General features: G+C 42.2%; 1 protein-coding gene across 6 annotated transcripts in view; it reads right to left on the bottom strand.

Annotated features, from left to right (window-relative positions):
- Positions 1-7448: 7448 nt before the first annotated feature.
- Positions 7449-21510, bottom strand: part of mvb12ba (multivesicular body subunit 12Ba) — a 101002-nt gene continuing 86940 nt past the window's right edge. For 2 of the 6 annotated variants that reach the window (XM_086095846.1, XM_086095852.1), the window contains 2 exons: positions 17213-17272; positions 7449-7902 (listed from right to left, as the gene is read on the bottom strand). In XM_086095846.1, coding sequence (XP_085951972.1) covers positions 7816-7902; positions 17213-17272 — 147 coding nt within the window. In that variant the 3' untranslated portion in view covers positions 7449-7815. Of the gene's footprint in view, positions 7903-14977; positions 15186-16753; positions 16828-17212; positions 17273-21510 lie in introns of those variants that run through there. The other 4 variants (XM_086095845.1, XR_015097187.1, XM_086095848.1 and 1 more) reach the window with 4 other exon arrangements.

Raw genomic sequence — 21510 nt, 5'->3', positions numbered from 1 at the left:
ATAAATTTAGAAATTTAATTATTCAGTGTCTTAAAAAAGGGGGACTGGAATTCTTGTGGGTAAAGCTTGAAATAAGAAGAGGAGTCTCGAAAGTATATTAATTTTTACTGTTGCTACTCTGCCAAACAAAGACAAAGGGAGGACCTCCCATCGTGTCAAGTCATTCCTTTTTGTGTTGTTAATTTAAACAATTCTGTTGGACGGTGAGTGAGAACTATCCTCAAATAACGAAAACCCTGTTTGGACCAGCGAAATGAAAAGTCTGTACTTAATTGTACTGGCCAATTTCCTGAAAGCATCACCGCCTCGGATTTCTTTTGATTATTATTTTTTAATCCCAAAATGACTCCGTATTCATCCAAGCACTGCATAAGTGCCGGTACAGAAGTAATTTTCTTAATGAAAATTAAAATGTCGTCTGCAAAAAGTGCTACCTTATGGATTGTTCCCCCTTCATCATTGGTTATCCCCTGTATCTCATCTTTTTGGCATATAGCCTCTGCCAAGGGTTCAATGCTGACTGTAAAAAGGATCGGTGATAACAAATCCCCCTGTCTCACACCTCTTTCTACATTGAAAAAATTTGAGCATTTACCATTGACCCTTACTTTCGATTTTGGGTCTTTATATAGCACATCAATCCACTTGCCAAATTCCTCTCCAAAACCCATTTCTAATATTGTCTGAAAAATTGTTGATCCACCCTATCGAATGCCTTCTCAGCATCGAGGCTAAGAAGCATTGAGGGCTGTATATCTCGTGTTGCCATTGACTGTATATTTAAGACTCTTCTTTGTTCCTTGGCGCCCAGTAATAAATCCTGTTTGGTCCGGTTTGATTAACTTCCTTATGTGTTTTTGTATTCTAGCCGCTATTATTGATGTCAATATCTTATAATCCACACACAGTAAGTTTATGGGACAATAACTGGGACATTGCACTTCCCCTCTTTATGTAGGACCGTGATAATTGCTTCCGACCAGTGGCGTCTCTGGCATGAAAAGTTGAGTGGGGCACTTTACATCCACAAGCAGCAAAGCCTACACAATAAATTCTAATTCAATTCAAGATCACCATCCGGCGCTATATAAATAAAGTAGCCTACCATTTATTCATAGCCTTACAAATTAAGGCTATGAATAAAACCTTCTAATGGTTCAAAATAGGGCTGTGCAATTAATCAAAATCCAATTACAATTTCAGTTATTACACTCCACAATTACAAAATTGGCATAATCGTAAACAAAAATAAAAGATTATTAATACTCATTTTGAGTTGTTTAAATTTATATATTTGCACCTTTTTATTTAAAAATGTCAAATTTTAAAAATCTATGCTCCAAAAGTTACTTAGATAATTATAGTTTGAAATAATTTTATTCGTCTTAATATTTTTAAATGTTTAAACATTTTCTTATTTTGTATTTGTAAAACAATTGTTTGAATAATTGTGATTTCAATTATTACCAAAATAATTGGGAGTATTATTATTATTATTTTATATATAATCGAGTTGGCCCTAGTTCAAAATAAAAATGCTACTCACCAGTGCTGTTCATTCTGCCCAGTTTTTTTGCTGTTCATTTTGCTCAGTTTTTTCTAGCTTAACTTTATTTTCAATTGGCCAGATTTTCTTTGCTGCTTCAAATTCAACACATGGAAACGTTTTGCTGAAATTACTGAAACGTGTGTTGTCCAGCAGTGCTGCTATGAGGTGGCCACTCTTGCAAAATCCCACCTTCACTTTGAGCCACAAGCTTCCTTTTCATAATGAGACAGCCTGCAGTGTTTTGCCCCCTCATTTCTGTAGTGCTGATGTCATCAACGAATCTACTTCATTCATATTGTTGGTCGTCTTTTGTTTCTAGATTTGAATACCCTGCGCTTTTTCTTGATGTCAGTGACTCCATAAGCAACGACAATAATAAAATGTTAATTTTGTAAGGAAGAACAAGCACCATCATCTGAAGAGAACCTTGTTATCTACACTAAAAGTGGAAGGTGAATTTGAACTCTTTGACTTCATGGACTTGAATTACACATTTAAAGGGACTGCAACATGAAAAATCTACTTTTTGGAGCTTGTACCCATGTTAAAATGCAAATTCCTCACCAAAAACATGACCAAAGTTGTGTTTTCCTCCATTCGCCCCGTATGAGAAATTCTAGATTATTCTGCTCTACAAGCACCAGCCCCCCCCAACCTGAGAAAACGAGCTGTTGGCACGGTTTGACGTCATTGCGTGCGACCCCACCCCCGCACCGCCTCTGCGGACTAAACGCACGCCCACTTTCTCTGAGACCTCCTTCCATGGGATAATGACAAAAGTCGCCTTTATCAATAAACATTCTGTCCAAATGAATTCAAAGCAATAATTTATTCTTCAAATTTGCAATGCCAAAGTGCAATGAAATGACAATTGGCTGTCTTAAAATCCATTGGCTGACACTGGTGTAAACTACAAGTAAAACATTTGCGCTGATGAATTTGAATGAATAAATGCACTTGCCCCATAAGCAATAGGGTGCCTGTTCGTGACCCGCTGTGGTGCTTTTTTTCCCCCCTCCTCCTTCTTTCTTCTAACTTCTCTGCTCCCCTCCTCTTCCACGATTTCTTGCAGCAAGGACCCGTTTTGTTTCAAATGTTTATTCAAGAATTGATGGCTTGCGCGACTAAACGCAGAGATCTAGCAGCCAGTGAAATTTAGAATCCATTTCCCGGCTTATAACCTATCTTTATGTTTCGTGGGTGTTGTGTGAAGCAGCCGGCTCGAACGACGTCATGAGAGGGGCGCGGGGTTTTACTTAACCGAGCGTTTGATTTCCGGGTAAGAAAAATAGCCACCGAAATAACTCACATTTCATAAGAAATTACACTGTGATTGTGTCAAAGGTAAGATTTCATCATTATATGCCTATAGTGGAAGGGCTTAAAATACCATGGTGTAGTCCCTTTAAAGGTCCCATTGGGTGAAAATGCACTTTAGTGGGGTTTTCTATCAATAATATGCATCCCCGGCCTATCTACAATCCAACCAGGTATGAAAAAAGTTCGTCCGTGACTTCTTTAGCTTTCTCCTCCTTTCTAATATTTATGCTTCAAACGGGCAGATTCAACTTCTGTAACCGTTTGCTGTCGCAAAGACGCGGAAGTGCACTCGACTCCGCCCCCTCGTGTTAGTGGCAACGCCTCTGGTAAATGTTTGTCACGCCCACAGAAATTCGAAAACGTGCACCTTTTTCTTCCTCCTGCTCAAACGCATCAGTGAGAACAATGGCGAAACGATCAGGAAGAGGTTGCTGTGTTTCTGGCTGCAGAAATGAACATGCCAGTCTTTTTTTTTTTTTTTACTCCGTCGCCACAGTCTTTGAGAAGACAGTAGATTGATTTCATTTTTGAAGGAAGTGTGCCGACAGCAGTTCCAAAACTGTTATATGTGTGTGCTCACCATTTCGCTCAGGACTGCTTTGATAATGAAAGCCAGTTCTGCGCTGGATTTGCAACTCGATTAAAACTAAAGAATGGATCTGTCCCAACGGTGCACGATGCGACTGCAATCATGGAAGATGTAAGTTTTTAACATTTAATTTAGATTTATTGTTCTGCCTTCTTTTCTATCCTTTAAATGTGTTTTTAGCAAGCATTGCAGCTAACGTCGGGCAACATTACTGTTGTGAACTAACGCTATAACAGTCTCTGTAGTAACTATGTTACATTTAAACGCAAATGTAAACTAAACTGGGACATTAGTTGAAGCTAACCTGAGTGGTGGATATGTCTGCAAAATCAAGGTGGCAGCCTACTTTTAGACACCACAAGGCTTTTCATAAGTGTAGTTTTTGGGCTTCAAAAAGATTGGCTATATTAGATATTAGATTGGTGATAAAATTTGTTGTAATCCTCTTGTGCTCTTCACAGGCCAGCACATTAACCCCCCTTTTAAAGATGCCAGCATCAAGAGATTTTGCCTGTCAGACTGACAAAAAGACACGTGACAGCTGTGTGTGTGTATATATATATATATATATATATATATATATATATATATATATATATATATATATATATATATACACACACACACACACACACACATATTTACGTCCGCCATTACTTGTTACAGTCTTTCCAAGGACATTTTAGTTTGACTGTGGCCTTCTTGGTTTTCTTTTCGGAGTTTCTATATTTCTTCCATTAGCGGCCCCACTTGTTCCGGCTGGCTTTCGATGTTAGCCATGCTAGTAGCAGTCGAGCTAATGCTAGCTGGACTCGGCGGTCTCCGTTGTTTATCGTCTTTTTTTTTTAAGCCTCTTGTTTGCTAGAGCCTCTATGTCTTGTACACGATTGCATCCTATACTAGTCAAATATGGTCGGCGAAGGTCGTTATCACTGATTTTTATATCATCCGGCGTAGCTCAGCGTTTATGCTGCTACAGACAGGATACGGTATAAAATGAGTCTCGAAATACCCTCAGCTTTTGACAAAAGGGCCCCTCAATGACAGATCTCTCTGCAACCATTGGTTAAATCTTTTCTCTGCCGTATTTATCACTGGGACAAAATTAAAAACACCTTTCTTTTCTGTCTAAAGTAATGCTCAAATAATTGACTTTTGCCTTTACCAGAATGTTATCAATGGAAGTTATGTCACAAGTTCAAACAAAGACCTGAGGCTTTAGAAAATATTTCAATAGAAAAAAAGAAGAAAAAAATATATATATATTTCGATAGTTTTGATGGCAGGTTTTACTTGCAGAGCGTTGCAGAGTTGACTAATTCCTACCCGCAATGGAGTTACCCTTCAGCTTGCTTGCCTTTATGTAGTGACAGAACATTTGTGTAGAAACAAGAAATAAACAGACAGTGGACAACCTTGTATCATGCCTCTTTTCAAACAAAATCTTTGCGTACTACCATTACTTAAATTAACGGAGCTGTTTCCATAAAGTGTTTTCATTGCATTACAAAGGTAAGTTCCAAATACAAATTTTCTGTTAGGTGCCGTGAAGCAAAAATAAGGCCAGGACCCAGTATGTAGTCAGAAACAGGAGCAAACAGTTTATTAGTTCTCAAAGTAGCAAACAAAATCACCTTGCTCAGGGAAAATACGAGAAACAAAGTATCTGTTATGTTTTCAATAAAACATACAAAATTAATGTGGGTCACTGTAGCCTTTTATTCAACCAGCCTCAGCATGCTCAACTCTCAACAACAACATCGCTTACTCTACACACTAGTGGTGGGGTTCCTCCACTCTTCTTATCACTTCCAGTGACTCCATTTAATCCAGTTCCTTTTTGAGCTTGTCCTTAAGCGCTGGAACATGACAAGGTGCATGAACTACAGGCTGAGCTTCTTCTTTCAGCTGTATCTTATATGTGAAAGGCAATACTCCAAACCCTGCAAATATGTCTGGGTACTGATTCACTATTGTTTTCACGCTGTTTGGCTCAGAACTTCAAATGTTGTAGACCCTTCTGACTAGGCCTAGCTTCTCACATGCTTTATCTCCTAACAGTGACTTGTGTCCTTCAGGTACAACAATAAACAGCAGATTGTGATATTTCCCTTTAACTTGTACTTTGAGTCTGCATTTGCCTTTGGTATCTATTTACTGTCTATTATATGCTTTGATTGAACTGTTATTTTGGTAAATGCGTGGTTTTACCTTCATTGCATTCACATCCTAATTCATTAGATTGGCTTTGGCTCCTGTGTCCAGTTTAAACGTGACCAGGGCTTCGTTCACTGGTAATGTCTCTGTCCATTTATCCTGCTCCACTGCTCAATGGGTGTGTCCTGCTGTGTCACCATGTCCACAAAAAAAAACATGTCACTGAGAGCAGTTTCTTCCATTGTGTGTACTGTCATTTTGGTTTTGCTTTGGCTTCGTGATGCATTGCTTAGCAAAATGGTTTTGTCCTTTGCATCTGTTGCATATTTTACCATAAGCTGGACATTGCTGTCTTGCATGCTTTGTGCCACATCTTTTGCAATGAAATGTCTCCGTCTCTTTTGACTCTTTGTTCGGCGCCATTTTATGCTGTGTCGTTACTGCAGCCACCAATACAGACGGTCCCCAACTTCGACTCACTATGAGCCGGCCTCCTTATCGGCCACTTTCATCCCCGCTTTCAGAGGGGGTCAAGGGGCTGGAAGCATGTTCTAAATTACCGGCTGCAGTGTGTCTCGTGTGGCCCGAGGCACAGAGCGTGGTGGTTTGCCCCACCTGCTGCATTGTTGACAGCACATAATGCAATGAGATATCTTTAAGCGAATCGTCGTATGTAATATGTTGCATTGCTGAGAGATTTAATGTTTCTGACTGTAAATCGCAATTTTCATAATGTAACGTTGTCCAAACACTGCCAACAAAACACAAATGTTGTTCTGGACAAATAACACTCAGTACATCAATCACGAATGTGACATATTGTTGTAATAAAAGTGTATATAAGTCATCATATATTTGCTAAAATGCTTTTTATACATCCATTAATTTTTAAACCGCTTGTCCTCACAAGGGTTGCGGGGGGCGTTGGAGCCTATAACCAGCTGGCTTCGGGCAGTAGGCAGGGTACTCCCTGAACTGGTTGCCAGCCAATTGCAGGGCACACAGAGATGAACAACCATCCACACTCACAATCACACCTATGGACAAGTTGGAGTGTTCAATTAACCTGCCATGCATGTTTTTGGAATGTGGAACGAAACCGGAGTACCCGGAGAAAACCCTCACAAGCATGGGGAGAACATGCAAACTCCACCCAGGAAGGCCAAAGCCCGGACTCGATCTCACGTCATCTGCACTGGGAGGCAGACGTGCTAACCAGTCATCCACCTTGCCGCTTTTTATACATGTGAACTTTAAATGAACTGTTTAGGGCTCTAGCCTGTCTAACTTTGTCACGCGATCTGGGGCTCAGATCGAAAGAACTACGCCCAAAAATAAGGATGCTGATGGAACTTTCGGTGTTTGTAGCAGCTGGCAAGATAATCACATGCTTACACTCACACTCAAGCAGACAAATGTGTTATTTTGAGATAATGCAGCATTGCACCATAGCGTATTTCCCCACCCCCTTTAGAGGTGCAATGCTTTTTCTTAACCTAGATTTGTGATACCGCCTTCTGTTCCCTCAGTTTCAGGACATAATCCCAGCCATTCAAATGACGGCTATTTTAGTAGCCACACTTTTTTTCTTTTCTTTTTTTTACTTGATTTTCACACGTGCAAACGTAATGCACACTTCTCTTATTATAAGCGGATTTTTTCTATTTTTGGGCCGGCCAATCTCTATCCCCTGCGAAAAACTGGGAGCCACTGTACTCCCTTTAACAGGAATTCACCATGAGTCCACGAGACCTTCACTTATGCTAGATCCAGATTGCAGTCCACTATTTGAAGATGCCTGGCTTAATGGCTTCAATCAATCATCACTCAACAGACAGTAAAATCACAGTTCATTTAATTAAAGTCCATCACATTAGATTAGCAATACACGTAAAAGCGAAAACATATTTCAAGGTAATACATGTTTTAAGTCATGAAATGTGTCTACATTGTTATTTTGAACAATGAGCTATCTCGTTACATTGTCACATTTAACGTCTGTTTATCAATTAAAATACTTCTCGCTGCCATTTCAACAGTACAATGAAAAGAAAGATCAAAACAGCTTCCACAGATTCAAAGTTACCACATTTTTTTCCTGTGCATAAGAGAAAGTCTAGAGGGGTGGCCCCACAGTGAGCAGGTCTATCCTGCTGGTGTATCTGCAGGGAGAGTTGTGAAGGTGGTATTTGGGGGTTCATCAGGCCTCAGAGCTCAGGGTTGTCCGAGTTGGACTGGGAGGGAGCCGTGCTGCAGCGCTGTGTTCAGTACGAAAACTGTAATCATACTGATAAACAAAGTTTTTTTTTTAATTCCAAGCTTATGCAATAGCACATATGTCATTTCTAGTTCCTTTTATTTTTGGTTGAACATATTGCATCAGTGAAACATTACAGCTAAACAGTTTCAGGAAAGATTGAATGGCAATTTATTTTCTTTCTGATAGATACTGCGATTTCATTTAGATTCAGGATATATATATTTTTTCAAATCAAACTTCTGGACAATTATCACTACATTTGCAAATCCATTCATCCATACATTTTCTTTCACTAATTCTGGGGTCGGGTCGAAGGGCCCGGGTCAGGGCAGCAGTTTTAAGAGGGAGGGCTAGATTCATCCCAGCAGAGCTCTGAGATCTACAGACTTGGGCCAACTAGTGGAACCCAGAGTTCGAAGTAAACATGGTGAAGCTGCATTTAGATGTTATGCTGCACAAAATGGAATAAGCTGCCAACAGAAGTGAAGTCAGCCCAGAGTGTAAATGCTTTTAAATCCAGGTTTGAAAACTTAGCTTTTTTTCTCTACATACCTTTGATTAAGGTATGTTAAACAATTTAAAATATTTTTTCCTTCCCTTTTATATATTATTATTGTTTTTATTTTTAAATTTCCATACGCTAAATGCTTTTAAAGTTTGATGTCTACTGTTTTAACAGTCAATCTATGCTCTTTTAGTACATTTTGTAACCTACTTTTGTTTTCTCTTTTTGCTCTGAATGTTAATTACTCTGTTTGTTGATACTTATAGGTGTTGTCTTTCCTTGTGTAAAGCACATTGAGTTGCCTTGTGTATGAAATGTGCTACACAAATAAACTTGCCTTGCCAAGCCTATAAATGAGTTGCGTATTTACAGTTGTGGCAGAGAGTTGGGGGGCGTGAAATATTTTCTTCCTACTCGGGGGGAGTAACAGAAAATAATTGATAAGCACCACCATTAAGGTTGTGAACAGAATTGGTGACAAAGGGCAGCCATGGCGGAGCCCAACCCTCATCTGAAACAAATCCGACTTTTTGCCGGCAATGCGGACCGAACTCTAACATTAGTCACAACAGTTTGGTCCCTGTATGACTAATGTCAGAGTCTGTATCAGGGGGTTTGGTATCCCATACTCTCGAAGCACCCCCCACTCTCCAAGGGACATGGTCAAATGCCTTCTCCAAAACGACAAGACATATAGACTAGTTGGGCTAACTCCCTCGAGGACCCTCCAGATGGTGTGGAGCAGGTCCACTGTTCTAGGGCCGGAATGAAAATCATACTATTTCTCCTCGACCCAAACCCATGCCTCGGTTGAAGACCGCTGAAGCTGCGTTCCACTTGGCCATTTAGTACCTATCAGATGCCTCTATAGTCCCACAGGCCAAAAAGGCCCGATAGGACTTCTCCTTCAGTTTGATGGCATCCCTCACCACTGGTATGCGGCAACAGGTCCGGGGATTGCCGCCTCAAAAATGGAGGCACAGAACATGGTTTCAATGTCTATTGCTCCCCGGGACGTGGGAAAAATCTGCTGGAGGAGGGAGTTGAAACTCCTTCTGACAGGGGACTCATTCCTAGCAGTCCCTCAATACGCTAGGGTCTGCCAAGTCGCACCAGCATCTTCCGCAGCATCATCAGAGCCAACACACGGCCAAGGGGTAAATCAATTGACAGTTCAGCTCTATCTTCACCTGAGTGCCCAAGATATGTGGCCGCAGTTCCGAGCAGCGGCCCTAACTAGAGATGCGAGCAGCTATAAAGGGCCCTCACAGCCCGGACCACTTTGGGGTACTTACACGTTGGGTTACTGCTGGCACATTGGAATTAGATTTTTTATGTTTTTTTTTTTCAATGGCACAATAAACCTTTATATATGGATTTTAAAAAATTGCGAGGTGTGATGAGTGTGCAAAGCGCAAGCTCAATGTTAAGACCCTCAAAAATCAACGTCCTTGTTTTTTTTTTTTTGTTCAACGAGATGCAACAGCGCTTCATGAAAAAATCACAAAGTTCGTGTTTCATTACCATGAAGGCCTAAACACTCTTTCGAACAAAGGTGGGGTTTATTTGATTAATTCACTAGAAGAAAAACATCAAAGAAAAAACATTTCCTTATGCTATTAGGTGGCGCTATACAGAGGTGGGAGTAATTAATTTTGCAAGTCACAAGTAAGTCTCAAGACTTTGCCAAGAAGTCTGTACTGCTGGCACATTGGAATTAGATTTTTTATGTTTGTTTTTTTTTCAATGGCACAATAAACCTTTATATATGGATTTTAAAAAATTGCGAGGTGTGATGAGTGTGTAAAGCGCAAGCTCAATGTTAAGACCCTCAAAAATCAACGTCCTTGTTTTTTTTTTTTGTTCAACGAGATGCAACAGCGCTTCATGAAAAAATCACAAAGTTCGTGTTTCATTACCATGAAGGCCTAAACACTCTTTCGAACAAAGGTGGGGTTTATTTGATTAATTCACTAGAAGAAAAACATCAAAGAAAAAACATTTCCTTATGCTATTAGGTGGCGCTATACAGAGGTGGGAGTAATTCATTTAGCAAGTCACAAGTAAGTCTCAAGACTTTGCCCTCAAGTCCCGATTCAAGTCCAGAGTCAAGACTGACTGATAGTTAGCCGATTAACTCACATTAGCTTACTTACCGTTCTTTGTGCAACTTCAGATGTTGAATGAAGTTTGAAGTTGTTGCCTCTCCGTCAGTGATCTAATCTTGGACGGACACTGCAATTCTTCTTCTTTTTTTACCACTTCATATAGCTTTTGTACCCAAACAACTAGTGGTGCAATGGATCACAAAAGTCACGGATAGGATTGTTTTTTGGATCAGCAAAAACAAAAAAAAGAAGAAAAAAAGAAATCAGATAAATAAAACTTTGTCTTCATTTATTTTATAAAATGCTTTTGTCCATTTAAGTTAAAAATATATGTGTGTGTGTGTATATATATATATATATATATATATATATATATATATATATATAAACTCAAAATGTCTAATATGGCCGTTAGGATTTAGGAACACAACTTTAAGTACAATATAAGGCAAGATACATAATTATTTTATACATGGTCAATGTATAAAACAACAAGGTATCCTGCCTTACTTTATATTGCAATTTTAATGCACTTGAAGGCCATATTAGACATTTTGAGTTGAATGTTTTTTTTGTTTGTTTTTTAAAGCTAGTGTTTTATTAAATAATTATAAATGAAGACAAAGTTTTATTTATTTATTTGTAATAATCAAAAATACCATTTAAGGCTTATTCCCTTTGTTTAAACAGGGAGAGTGGATTACAAAGTAGCATAGGTCCACAATATTAAAAAACAGTAAGAAAAGCAAGCGAGCCAAGCAACAGCTGTCAAACTACTGTTGCTAGCCAGGCCCCCGCTGCTAATGCTAAAAGCTAGCTACTAGCCACGGATGCCGAAGACTTGTACCGTATCATACAATGACGGCGTAACTTGCGGTTTCTTCGCGTCCTAAATTAGCGATTAAATATACCTTCAGGGTGCTATTATGATAATGGTGGTAGAACATATGTTATTACAATAAAAACGTTGATAATGCCGCTTTGGCGGTCGCTGAGGCAAAAACTCGGACATGGGAGGAGTTTGGTGAGGCCATGGAAAACTACTTCCGGACAGCTTCGAGGAAATTCTGGTCCACCATCCAGCATCTCAGGAGAGGAAAGCAGTGCACCATTAACATTGTGTATAGTGGAGATGGGGTGCTGCTGACCTCGGCTCGAGACGTGAATCGGTGGGGAGAATACTTCAAAGACCTCCTCAATTCCAACGACACACATCCCTTTGAGGAAGCAGAGTCTGGGGACTCTGAGGTGGGCTCTCCTATCTCTGGGGTCGAAGTCACTGAGGTAGTTGGAAAGCTCCTCGGTGGCAAGGCTCCAGGGGTGGATGAGATCCGCCCGGAGTTTCTAAAGGCTCTGGATGTTGTGGGGCTGTCGTGGTTGACACGCCTCTACAACATCGCATGGACATCGGGGACAGTGCCCCTGGATTGGTAGAACGGGGTGGTGGTCCCCCTTTTTAAGAAGCGGGACCGGAGGGTGTGCTCCAACTATAGAGGGATCACACTCCTCAGCCTCCCTGGTAAGGTCTATTTCAGGGGTGCTGGAGAGGTGGGTCCATCGGGAAGTCGAATCTCGGATTTAGGAGGAGCAGTGGTTTTCGTCCCGGCCGTGGAACAGTAGACCAGCTCTACACCCTCGGCAGGATCCTCGAGGGTGCATGGGAGTTCGCCCATCCAGTCTACATGTGTTTTGTGGATTTGGAGAAGGCGTTCGACCGTGTCCCTCGGGGGGTCCTGTGTGGGGTGTTTCGGGAGTACGGGTTACCGAACCCTGTCAGAGTTTGGTCCGCATTGCCGGCAGTAAGTTCGATTCGTTCCCAGTGAGGTTTGGACTCTGCCCTTTGTCACCGATTCTGTTCATAACTTTCATGGACAGAATTTCTAGGCGCAGCCGAAGCATTGGGTGGGGGGTCCATTTTGGTGGCCTCAGAATTGCATCTCTGCTTTTTGCAGATGATGTGGTGCTGACTCACTGGAGTGGTTCGCAGCCGAGTGTGAAGCGGCTGGGATGAGGATCAGCACCACTAAATCCGAGATCATGGTCCTCAGCCGGGTGGCATGCTCTCTCTGGGTCGGGGATGAGGAGTTCAAGTATGTTGGGGTCTTGTTCACGACAGACAGACCGGTGCAGCGCCTGCAGTGATGCGGGCTTTGTATCGGTCAGTTGTGGTGAAGGAGCTGAGCAAAAGGTGAAGCCCTCGATTTACCGGTCGATCTACGTTCCTACCCTCACCTATGGTCACGAGCTGTGGGTCGTGACCGAAAGAACAAGATCCCGGATGCAAGCGGCCGAAATGAGTTTCCTCCGCAGGGTGTTCGGGCTCTCCCTTAGAGATAGGGTGAGAAGCTCGGTCATTCGGGAGGGACTCAGAGTTGAGCCGCTGCTCCTCCACGTTGAGAGGTGGCTTAGGCATCTGGTTGGAATGCCTCCTGGACGCCTCCCTGGAGAGGTGTTCCGGGCATTTCCCACCGGTGGGAGGCTCCGAGGACGACCTAGGACACGCTGGAGAGACTATGTCTCCCGGCTGACCTAGGAGCGCCTTGGGATCTCGTCGGAGGAGCTGGTCGAAGTGGCTGGGGAGAGGGAAGTCTGGGCTTCCCTCTCAAAGCTGCTGCTCCCGCGACCCGACCCCGGATAAGTGGTAGTAAATGACGTTGATAATGCAAGCCGAAATGTCAAAGGTGTCGTGTAACATGCATGTTGCGTGACATGAACAGGTAGCTTGGACTGGAGGAACTTCGTGCCGTCACATTGGAGGATGTTATTAGAAATGTGTCACAAAGTTGATGTAACAGATTGCGATGTTAAGAATGTGTCGAAGTCAAGTCACGCGAGATAAGATGTAAATGATGTGGGTTGAAGATCAGTAAGCTTTTAATTTGAAGCCTCAAAAACCACAACCAAATTTTCTTAAAACACAAGATAACAAGCACCATGAGAACAGGTACGTACTTAATACACACTTGAAAAACTTGAATAAATAAGAATTTAATAAAAATAATTTCTGAACATGTCTGACATAAGGAAAGCTTGGAAATAATGCATGGAGAAGATCCTCATAGAGTGGAAATCTGGGGGAACAACCTTCTTCAGTTCTTGATGATAGATGTGCTGTGAACTTTTTTTTCGTGGATGTCACTCTCAGTCTGCTAAGGTCTTTTCTAGGGATGTCCTGATCACACTTTTTTGGAACCGAGTCAGAGTCCAAGTCACCTAATTTTGAGATTGGCCGATTCCAAGTCCCGATCCGATACATCGGCATTTTATTGAGGAAAAAAAGTTTGTTTTTTGGAAATTGTATTTTATATATATATATTTTTTTTTTACAAAAACAAAAACTAAGTAAAACATTTAAACCCCCTTTTTTGTCACATGATGAGTTACTCAAATGGCTATAATTGATCAGTATATAAATTTTTCACAAGAGCTTTAGAACCTACTGTAGCCGTTTTAAAGCATGCTACATAACACAAATTGATGGGCTAACCTAATGTTGTTTTACTTCAGGAAGAAGAAATACAGTATATATGTGCGTGAAACAAGCCAACTTCACAACAAACAAAAGGCTGCATTTGAAGAGCAAGCAAACAAAATGTATTTCATCTTACCATATCCTGACTTTGAGTCTGGACTCGCACCAGGCTAGACTGCCAACCCGGGTGGGATTTGGCGACCCTGTGAAGGACGTCCGACCCTCCGCATTTGAGCTAAGCTAGGCTAGGCGAGACGCCACCTCCCTTCGAAGGGCGTCCAGAGTCGCGGGCGCCGCAGCTGGATCCGCGGGAATGGCATGAAGCACGTCCAGAGTCGCCAGGGTCTAATGGCAGCATCAGTGAAGTGCAGCGCAGCAGCGGCTAAGCATGCAAGGCATCTACTGTATATCCTTTCCGCCACATGAAATGCTCCCTTTGCACACAGTTCAAGTCGCTCCGTCCGCTTTTCACATTAAAGATGATAATAACTTATCATCTACTTCCAAATACCTCAGCGCTATTTTCCTTGTATAGCCCCGCCGAATTATACCAATAGGGTCACTGAAGCAAAGTGACGCCATGCCGCATGCTAGGCTGTGTGGAAACATGAAGTCTCACTCTGTGCCACCGCGCAATACCAGATCTAATAAAAAAGTTATTAAAAAAAAAAACGTATATATTTATCCGAGTATCGGGAGACAACGTTCGATTATCATCGAGTCAGCAACCACGTGATTGGGCCCGATTTCCGATCACATGATTGGAACATCCCTAATCTTTTTACCTCTTGTCCCCACCTATCTCAAATACATGCTGCCACATTCAAATTATTCATCCACCCACAAGATGAAGACATATGAAAACTTCCCTCCTGGACTCTGCTGCACTTGTTGCCTGTTAGTGTTCACATTCCTCAGTTCTACCAAAGGCTTGGCAATAATATCCCTCTCTAATAAATTTTTCTCCAAGAAATACTTGGAAATCTCCTCCGTCTTTGATTCATCAAGTTGACTACATTTGAGTTTGAAAGATTTTTATTTTTTTGCAAGCTGGAGATTGACATTGCATGTGCATTTTTCAACACCATCTTTTTGTTATCCCAATCCAGGATTGGTGCGGCATTCTCCTCCTTTTTGGATGTTGACATTCCAGGTCTCTGGGTTTGCTGTTCTCTTCCTTCCCAGATGAGCCTCTCACCACCGGAGACAACCGAAGTGCTTCTTTCTAATCAAAGAAAAACAAAGAAAATATGTATGAGCGGTGTGACTTTGTGTACAAAGGACACATCACACACTTGCATGTGTGCAGTGTGTGTGTCTTTTCTATTTATCACCACTTTTACATCATATCTTTAGTACATCTACGAAAGTACAGTTAAGTTCTACTTTCCCCCCAAAAATGCACATTCACCTGTAGGACCCTTCTGCTTTTATTTGCTACAGCTTCTCATTTGGAAATTCTATTGTTTTGTGTTTTTGTATGACAAAATTAAAGTTAGTATTAATTATATCACCACTCTTCACTTTCAGAGTGGTGTGTGCCACAATCATACTGTTCTTAACTTCCAAGTGAATCTTAAAAAATATTAAAAAGGAATACATTTTAGGGCACTGAGATAAAGATGCACATAATTCAATTAAATTACTAGTTATTGTTTTAAAATGCTTTAAAGTGTATGGGACACCTCAGGACGCATTTTAATGTTATTTTGAACAATTTAATATACACGACAAAATGAGCGGCTCATTGAATCAAAACATATTAACCGAGTATTTCATGATTTTTAAATATCCCGCACAAAATCTGCCCAGTGGCGCGCCTCCCAGCAGCTGAATGGGACATGACATCAGCAACCCACAGCGTCCCTGCTGGCTGGCTGTTCATATGTTTTTTTTCTCCACCTGAATTTGTACAACGCGTCTCGTTGCCTTGCCAGTTTTTGTTCAAACTGACGGGAGGATGGTGTGAGAGCCTGTTTTATCTCCCAAGAGATACGGTTTTATGCAAAAAAGATGGAGAGCCGGAACGGCCCCTGCTGCAGATTTAAAGATGTTCAGAAAAAAGAACGAAACAGGTAACAAGTTCAACTAAAATATGTTAACACACACACACAAGCCGACTATTTATAGTTGGCAACGTCTACCAGTCATCAATTCTTAATCCGGATTTATTATTTATATCCCATTTGAGCAGCAAACAATTTTCTATGTCACTCTGTTGGATGAATATGTCATGGTTTGCGAAATTCACAAAAAAATCTTCTTCTTTTTACGAGGCTTTTTCATCACGAAGTTACCAAAACAGTCACTGAATCAGATTATTTGTACTTGTATTATTTCTTGAAAATGCTTTTACGCTGATTTTGTCTCATGTCTCATACACTTTAAGGGTTTAAAAATTCATTTTACAAATAATTTTCCAAATTCAATATTGACATATTGGTGTTGCAAAAAACTTCTGCCGTGTCCGACAACTCTATTTCTCTCCTAAACAAACAGTCGCCACTTTTATTGCCACTTTCTTCCTCTGTCCCTCAACTGAGAGCGAGAGACATGTTTATCCACATTGCATTTGCATATATCAATCAAACGACATGAATGAATAAAGTTTCATCTTGGTCAGAATTGGAATGACACATAAACAATACAGTTAGACATTACAGCTTAGGCGTAAATGTAGACGTAAATGGGCTGTGTTGACGTTACGGTTACGGCATATTGTTTGTTAAAGGTAACGTTACTAAAAATTGACAGCAGCAAAAAAATATGTAACATAATATTGACAAACTTTACCTTATCATCGAAAGATGTCGGCTCTGTGACCATCCCACTGAGGAGGAAGTGTAAGCGGAGTCGTGCGAGCGTGCCTTCCGTCGGAATGAGACGTTCAATGGACATGTAAATTTCGAATGACAAGTCTGACATCCAATTGACATATATTTATAAATGCATGATGTCATAAAACACTTTTTCAATCACTTTCATTTCAAATAACTCATTAGATGTTAAAGCTGAATGCAGATGTCTGCTAAACGTAAAATTGTAAAAAAATCCAAATATGGACACTTTTTTTTCACAGGGCAGCGACGATATGTAAAGGTTTTTGTGCCATTTTCTAAAAATTCCAATGTGCCGCACTCCAACGTGCAAGTACACTAAAGTGACCCGGCTGCGAGGGCCCTTCTTAAGTGCTTGCAGATGTAGTTAAAAGTGTTTATTTTTTACTTGAATGAATATGTCTTAAATACTCACTTCTTTCTCAATTTCAGCCAATGTTTTGATTGTGATGCCAATGAGATCCATATGATGCAACTGAACAGGAAGACAATGTTTATTGAACAGGTCAGACAAGTCATCCAGTATTACGAACCATCTCTAATAATGCAATGTAATCACAGCACACAAAAATAGTTGCACACCAGAGCTAGCTGTTAGAACAAATGGACATAAGTTATCCCATATTAACTCTTATATTATTGCAAAGCATTTATGAAAAGCATTTATTCAGTGTTATGACCTTGTTTTAATTAATGTAAGTTGGAGTTGTCTGTTAAAAGAGCAAAGCTTCGTGGGATGCTCCTGCAGCTGCAGGGCTGGAACTGTGCCTTATCTTAAGCTAGCGGCTGAAACACTTTGCGAATGAACTGTTGAAACCTTCAGCGCTGAAGAAAAACACGTCTGTATTATTATCTGTATAATGATTCATATCCTTGAAGGATGCTGCTGTGTGTTCCCCCTCCCCTTTAGAGGAAGCAACCGCTATGTAACTAGTGAATACTAGGGGTGACACAAAAAAACGATTCAACCGGATGTCATTCGTCAAGGATAGTCATAAGGACCGTATCGTAGCCGACTCCTCAATCAATACAAAATCTGCCAGGAATCCATAGATACATTGCTTGTAAAGTTGTGGACCAGATATTGCGTGGCTATGAATCGGTTGAATGTGAGAGGCTTTATGGTTTTCATCTTTTATAACATGAGCAAGAGCTCTGCGCCGTGCTCTACTTGTTTTGTTTATATTTCAGTAGTGCCACTATTCAAGCTACTTCCGTGTTTACTGAGAGCCAGCAAAGTAGCGCTCATAGACGCTTCATTCCCCGGATGTTGTAAACATAATGCAACGGCACATTACGAAGCTTTTTGAGGGGCCCACCGTCAACGCCGGGCACGCACACAGTGTGCGCACGGCCGCGCGTCACAGCGAGTGACAACAAGTGACAACATGCAACTAGAGACAACGGCAGAAGTCCGTACATCTCGGCATTTAGCATGGCTATCGAGTCCTCTCGGTCTATTTGTACGTTCCGGTGCTGCGCGCGACCCTAATTCCAACTCCCGTGACAATCCAATGCATGGATGGATTCGGCTGTTCGTGTCCGGAAATTGGCACCCGCCAGATCACAAGATCACGGGGGTTCACGCTGGAGAGTTGAGTTCACGCGATAACAACCATGTATATAGAATGCTATTGGTAAACAATAGCCACGCTTGCCTGTCGTCACCTTGATATGCTTTTTGGACATTATTTCTGGGACTTCTACCATGGCTCTTCTACTATGGGTAAGTAAGTTTTGTGTTTAAATAGTGTTATTTTGTCATGTTTAATTTATTGTGAGCTTGTTTTTTGTCTTCTAAATGAACGACTCATGTCAAGCTATGTAGCTTCCCTCCCCCCAAAAAACGAGTTTGCAAACGGTTTTATTTTTAAATATACTGGATCTACCTTGATGCAGATGTCTGACTTCCTGTTCGGCTCATGTAATTTCTTCAGCTTCATGAAAATCCGCATGCGGAATACAGATAGTGTGAATTAACACGCAGACCCAAATGCTTTCTATTCCTTGCGGCGTCCGTACCAGTCCGTTCCGCAGTCAGTGTGAATTGGGCGTTAGGCTACATTCATAATGCAGTGTGTGATGCTCAATTCAGATTTTTTTTGTGTTAAATCCGGTTTTTTTTTATGTACTTGTTCACATTACAAAAACAAATGTGACTTAATGTGAACACAACGCGCCTGTGATGTGACACACATGCGCAAATAGCACGTCGATTGGCGTGTACAAAAAAAAAACAATGTCACATGGCAGTGTTTACGGAAGTAACTATGGTCCCAACTCGCATCGTTTTACACCTCTAGTGTTTACTTCATTTCTCAAAACTACGTAGGCCACATTATTAATGGAAAGAGTTTTGAAATTATATAAACGGACATTAGAACAGAAGTGTGTAAACTTTTCATATCCACTGTATCTCCAATAAATGATGTAGGTGAAGTGACGTTAAATGTACCTGCTTGCCATCTAATCAGAGAGAGAGAGAGAGAGAGAGAGAGAGAGAGAGAGAGAGAGAGAGAGAGAGAGAGAGAGAGAGAGGACTAGGTATTGATACTAATTTCCTGAATCGATTCAATTTCAATTCACAAGAGTTCAATTTGATTTTTTTTCCGATTCGATCCAATCAAATCCAATCTTGATTAATATATTTATGGGACAGTAATTGTTATTAAATATCAAGGACATGATAAAAACTGAACCAACATTAAAATACATTATGCAAAGGAAATAACTGATTAATTTTTTTAAATGACAAAGAAAAGGAGCAAGACAAATAGGACGGTTGACTTGAGAGTCAGATAATAAAACTTAAATTATTATTATTATTTTTTTAAATAAAACATTTGCGGGTCGTGCCCCTCAGCGGCCAAACACACATGCGGATTCGACAAGACCCAGGGACTGCAGGGACAGCAGATCCAACCGTTCCGGCAGAGCCCATGGATCAGAGGAGCAAAGACTGTGGAGGAGAGGAAACCATATCTGGGCTGGCCAAAAATGTGCCACCAACAGCAGTGTTTGATTCTCCAAAAGGACTCTCTGAAGGGTCAGGTGAATGAGGGGGAAAGGCATACAGAAGGCACACCGCTCAAGGGTGTGCCAGTGCATCCAGGGCCAGTGGCCGACCCCGAGTCATCCTGTGCTGTCGAACTGCATCCCATCCGCTGAGGCTGGCATCGGTGGTGACAACCTCGCGGTGGGCCGGCAACCACACCCAGCAGAATGCTCGCTGACAGGAAAGACCGGCGGCTCCATGGTGCAAGAGCAACCAGGAAACGACCGGACACACAGAGCCATCGACGACAGTCCAGCAATGGGTCTAAAAGGAAGCTGACCAGCCACTGTTGCAATGGATGCGGTAACAGCAGGTCCAGCCGGACAGTCACCGTCAGGGATGTCAGCTCGAATGAACGAGAGAGGACTTCTCCAGGTTGACCCTGAGGCAGAGTCATAACACATGACGAAGAAGCACTGACGTGCCTCGGAGTGTCTGAGCACGAGACAGCACGCAGATTAGCCAATCGTCTAGGTAAGGGAGCACCTTTATGCCACTCGACTGCAGGGGAGCAAGGGCCGCCTTCACAACACACGTGAACACCCTAGGAGATATTGACAGGCCAAACGGGAGTACCCGGAAATGCCAGTGACGGCCCCTGTAGACAAAGCGGAGAAACCGCCTGTTATGAGAAGCAATAGGGACACGAGGATGTAGGCATCCTTCACATAGACAGAATTGCACCATTCACCTCGGGCGACCATCCGCAAAACATCGGCCGTAGTCAGCATGCGGAAGGGTAAAACCCTGAGGTACCGGTTGAGGCCCCTCAGATCTAGGATAGGGCGTAATCCGCCTGTCTTTTTTGGAATGAAGAAGTAGGGGGAATATAATCCTCCTGGATGACCCAAGGGACCCACTGCTTCAATAGCAGACTTGGCAAGGAGGTTCACTAGCTCTTGTCATCGATGATGGTCTCTCTGACCCGGTCGGAAAGAGGGGGCCGGTGTCAGAACTGAATCCTGTACCCATGAATCAAGGTCGAAATCACCCAGGAGTACGAAGCGAGAGCAGCCCAGTAGTTGAGCTGCTAACAAGAGAAGCATCTGACGGCCGGCCCCACAGTCTCAGTCCCTAGACCTCCGGGATCTAGGGGTCCGGGACAGACGAGGCGTAGAGTGGGTAGCCTAGGACTGACCGGGAGGCACGCGGGGAGAGATACGAAAGTCTTCGATAGCACTCCACAAGGGTCATGAGCACCGGAGCCCCCAGAGCAGCCCCCGTAGACCCTTGAGGAGCATAGTGCCTAGCAAGGCTGGCAAACTTCAACCTCGTGTCACTAGCACGGACTGTCCGTTCTAGCGCCCCTATCGCAGCCAAACCGAAAAGCTGTCTGGGAACCACAGGGAGACTACACAGTTGCCTCCTGGAAGCCTCTACTAAGGGGGACTGAGCCAGCCAGGCCTGACGGCACGCTTGGATAAAGTATGACAAACACCGGCCGTGCTCCCAAGACAAGAGGGCAAAGTCCCTCAATGCCATTTTACAAAAGGACCGAAGCCTCCTCCACATCGCCATCCTGCAAAGGCAGGCGCACAGAGGGCAAGCAGAATATGAGCCGGAGAGTTGCCCAGGCGTGCTGCCGCGTTATACAAACTAGTGAGCAGGTCGTCCATCACGCGACATTGAGGGACAGGGCACCTCACAGACTGTCTGAG

This window comes from Leptonotus elevatus, chromosome 15 (assembly GCF_054856555.1).
Source record: "Leptonotus elevatus isolate MCC_2025b chromosome 15, RoL_Lele_1.0, whole genome shotgun sequence".
Lineage (NCBI taxonomy): Eukaryota > Metazoa > Chordata > Actinopteri > Syngnathiformes > Syngnathidae > Leptonotus > Leptonotus elevatus.
This window is presented reverse-complemented; position numbering and strand designations above follow the sequence as displayed.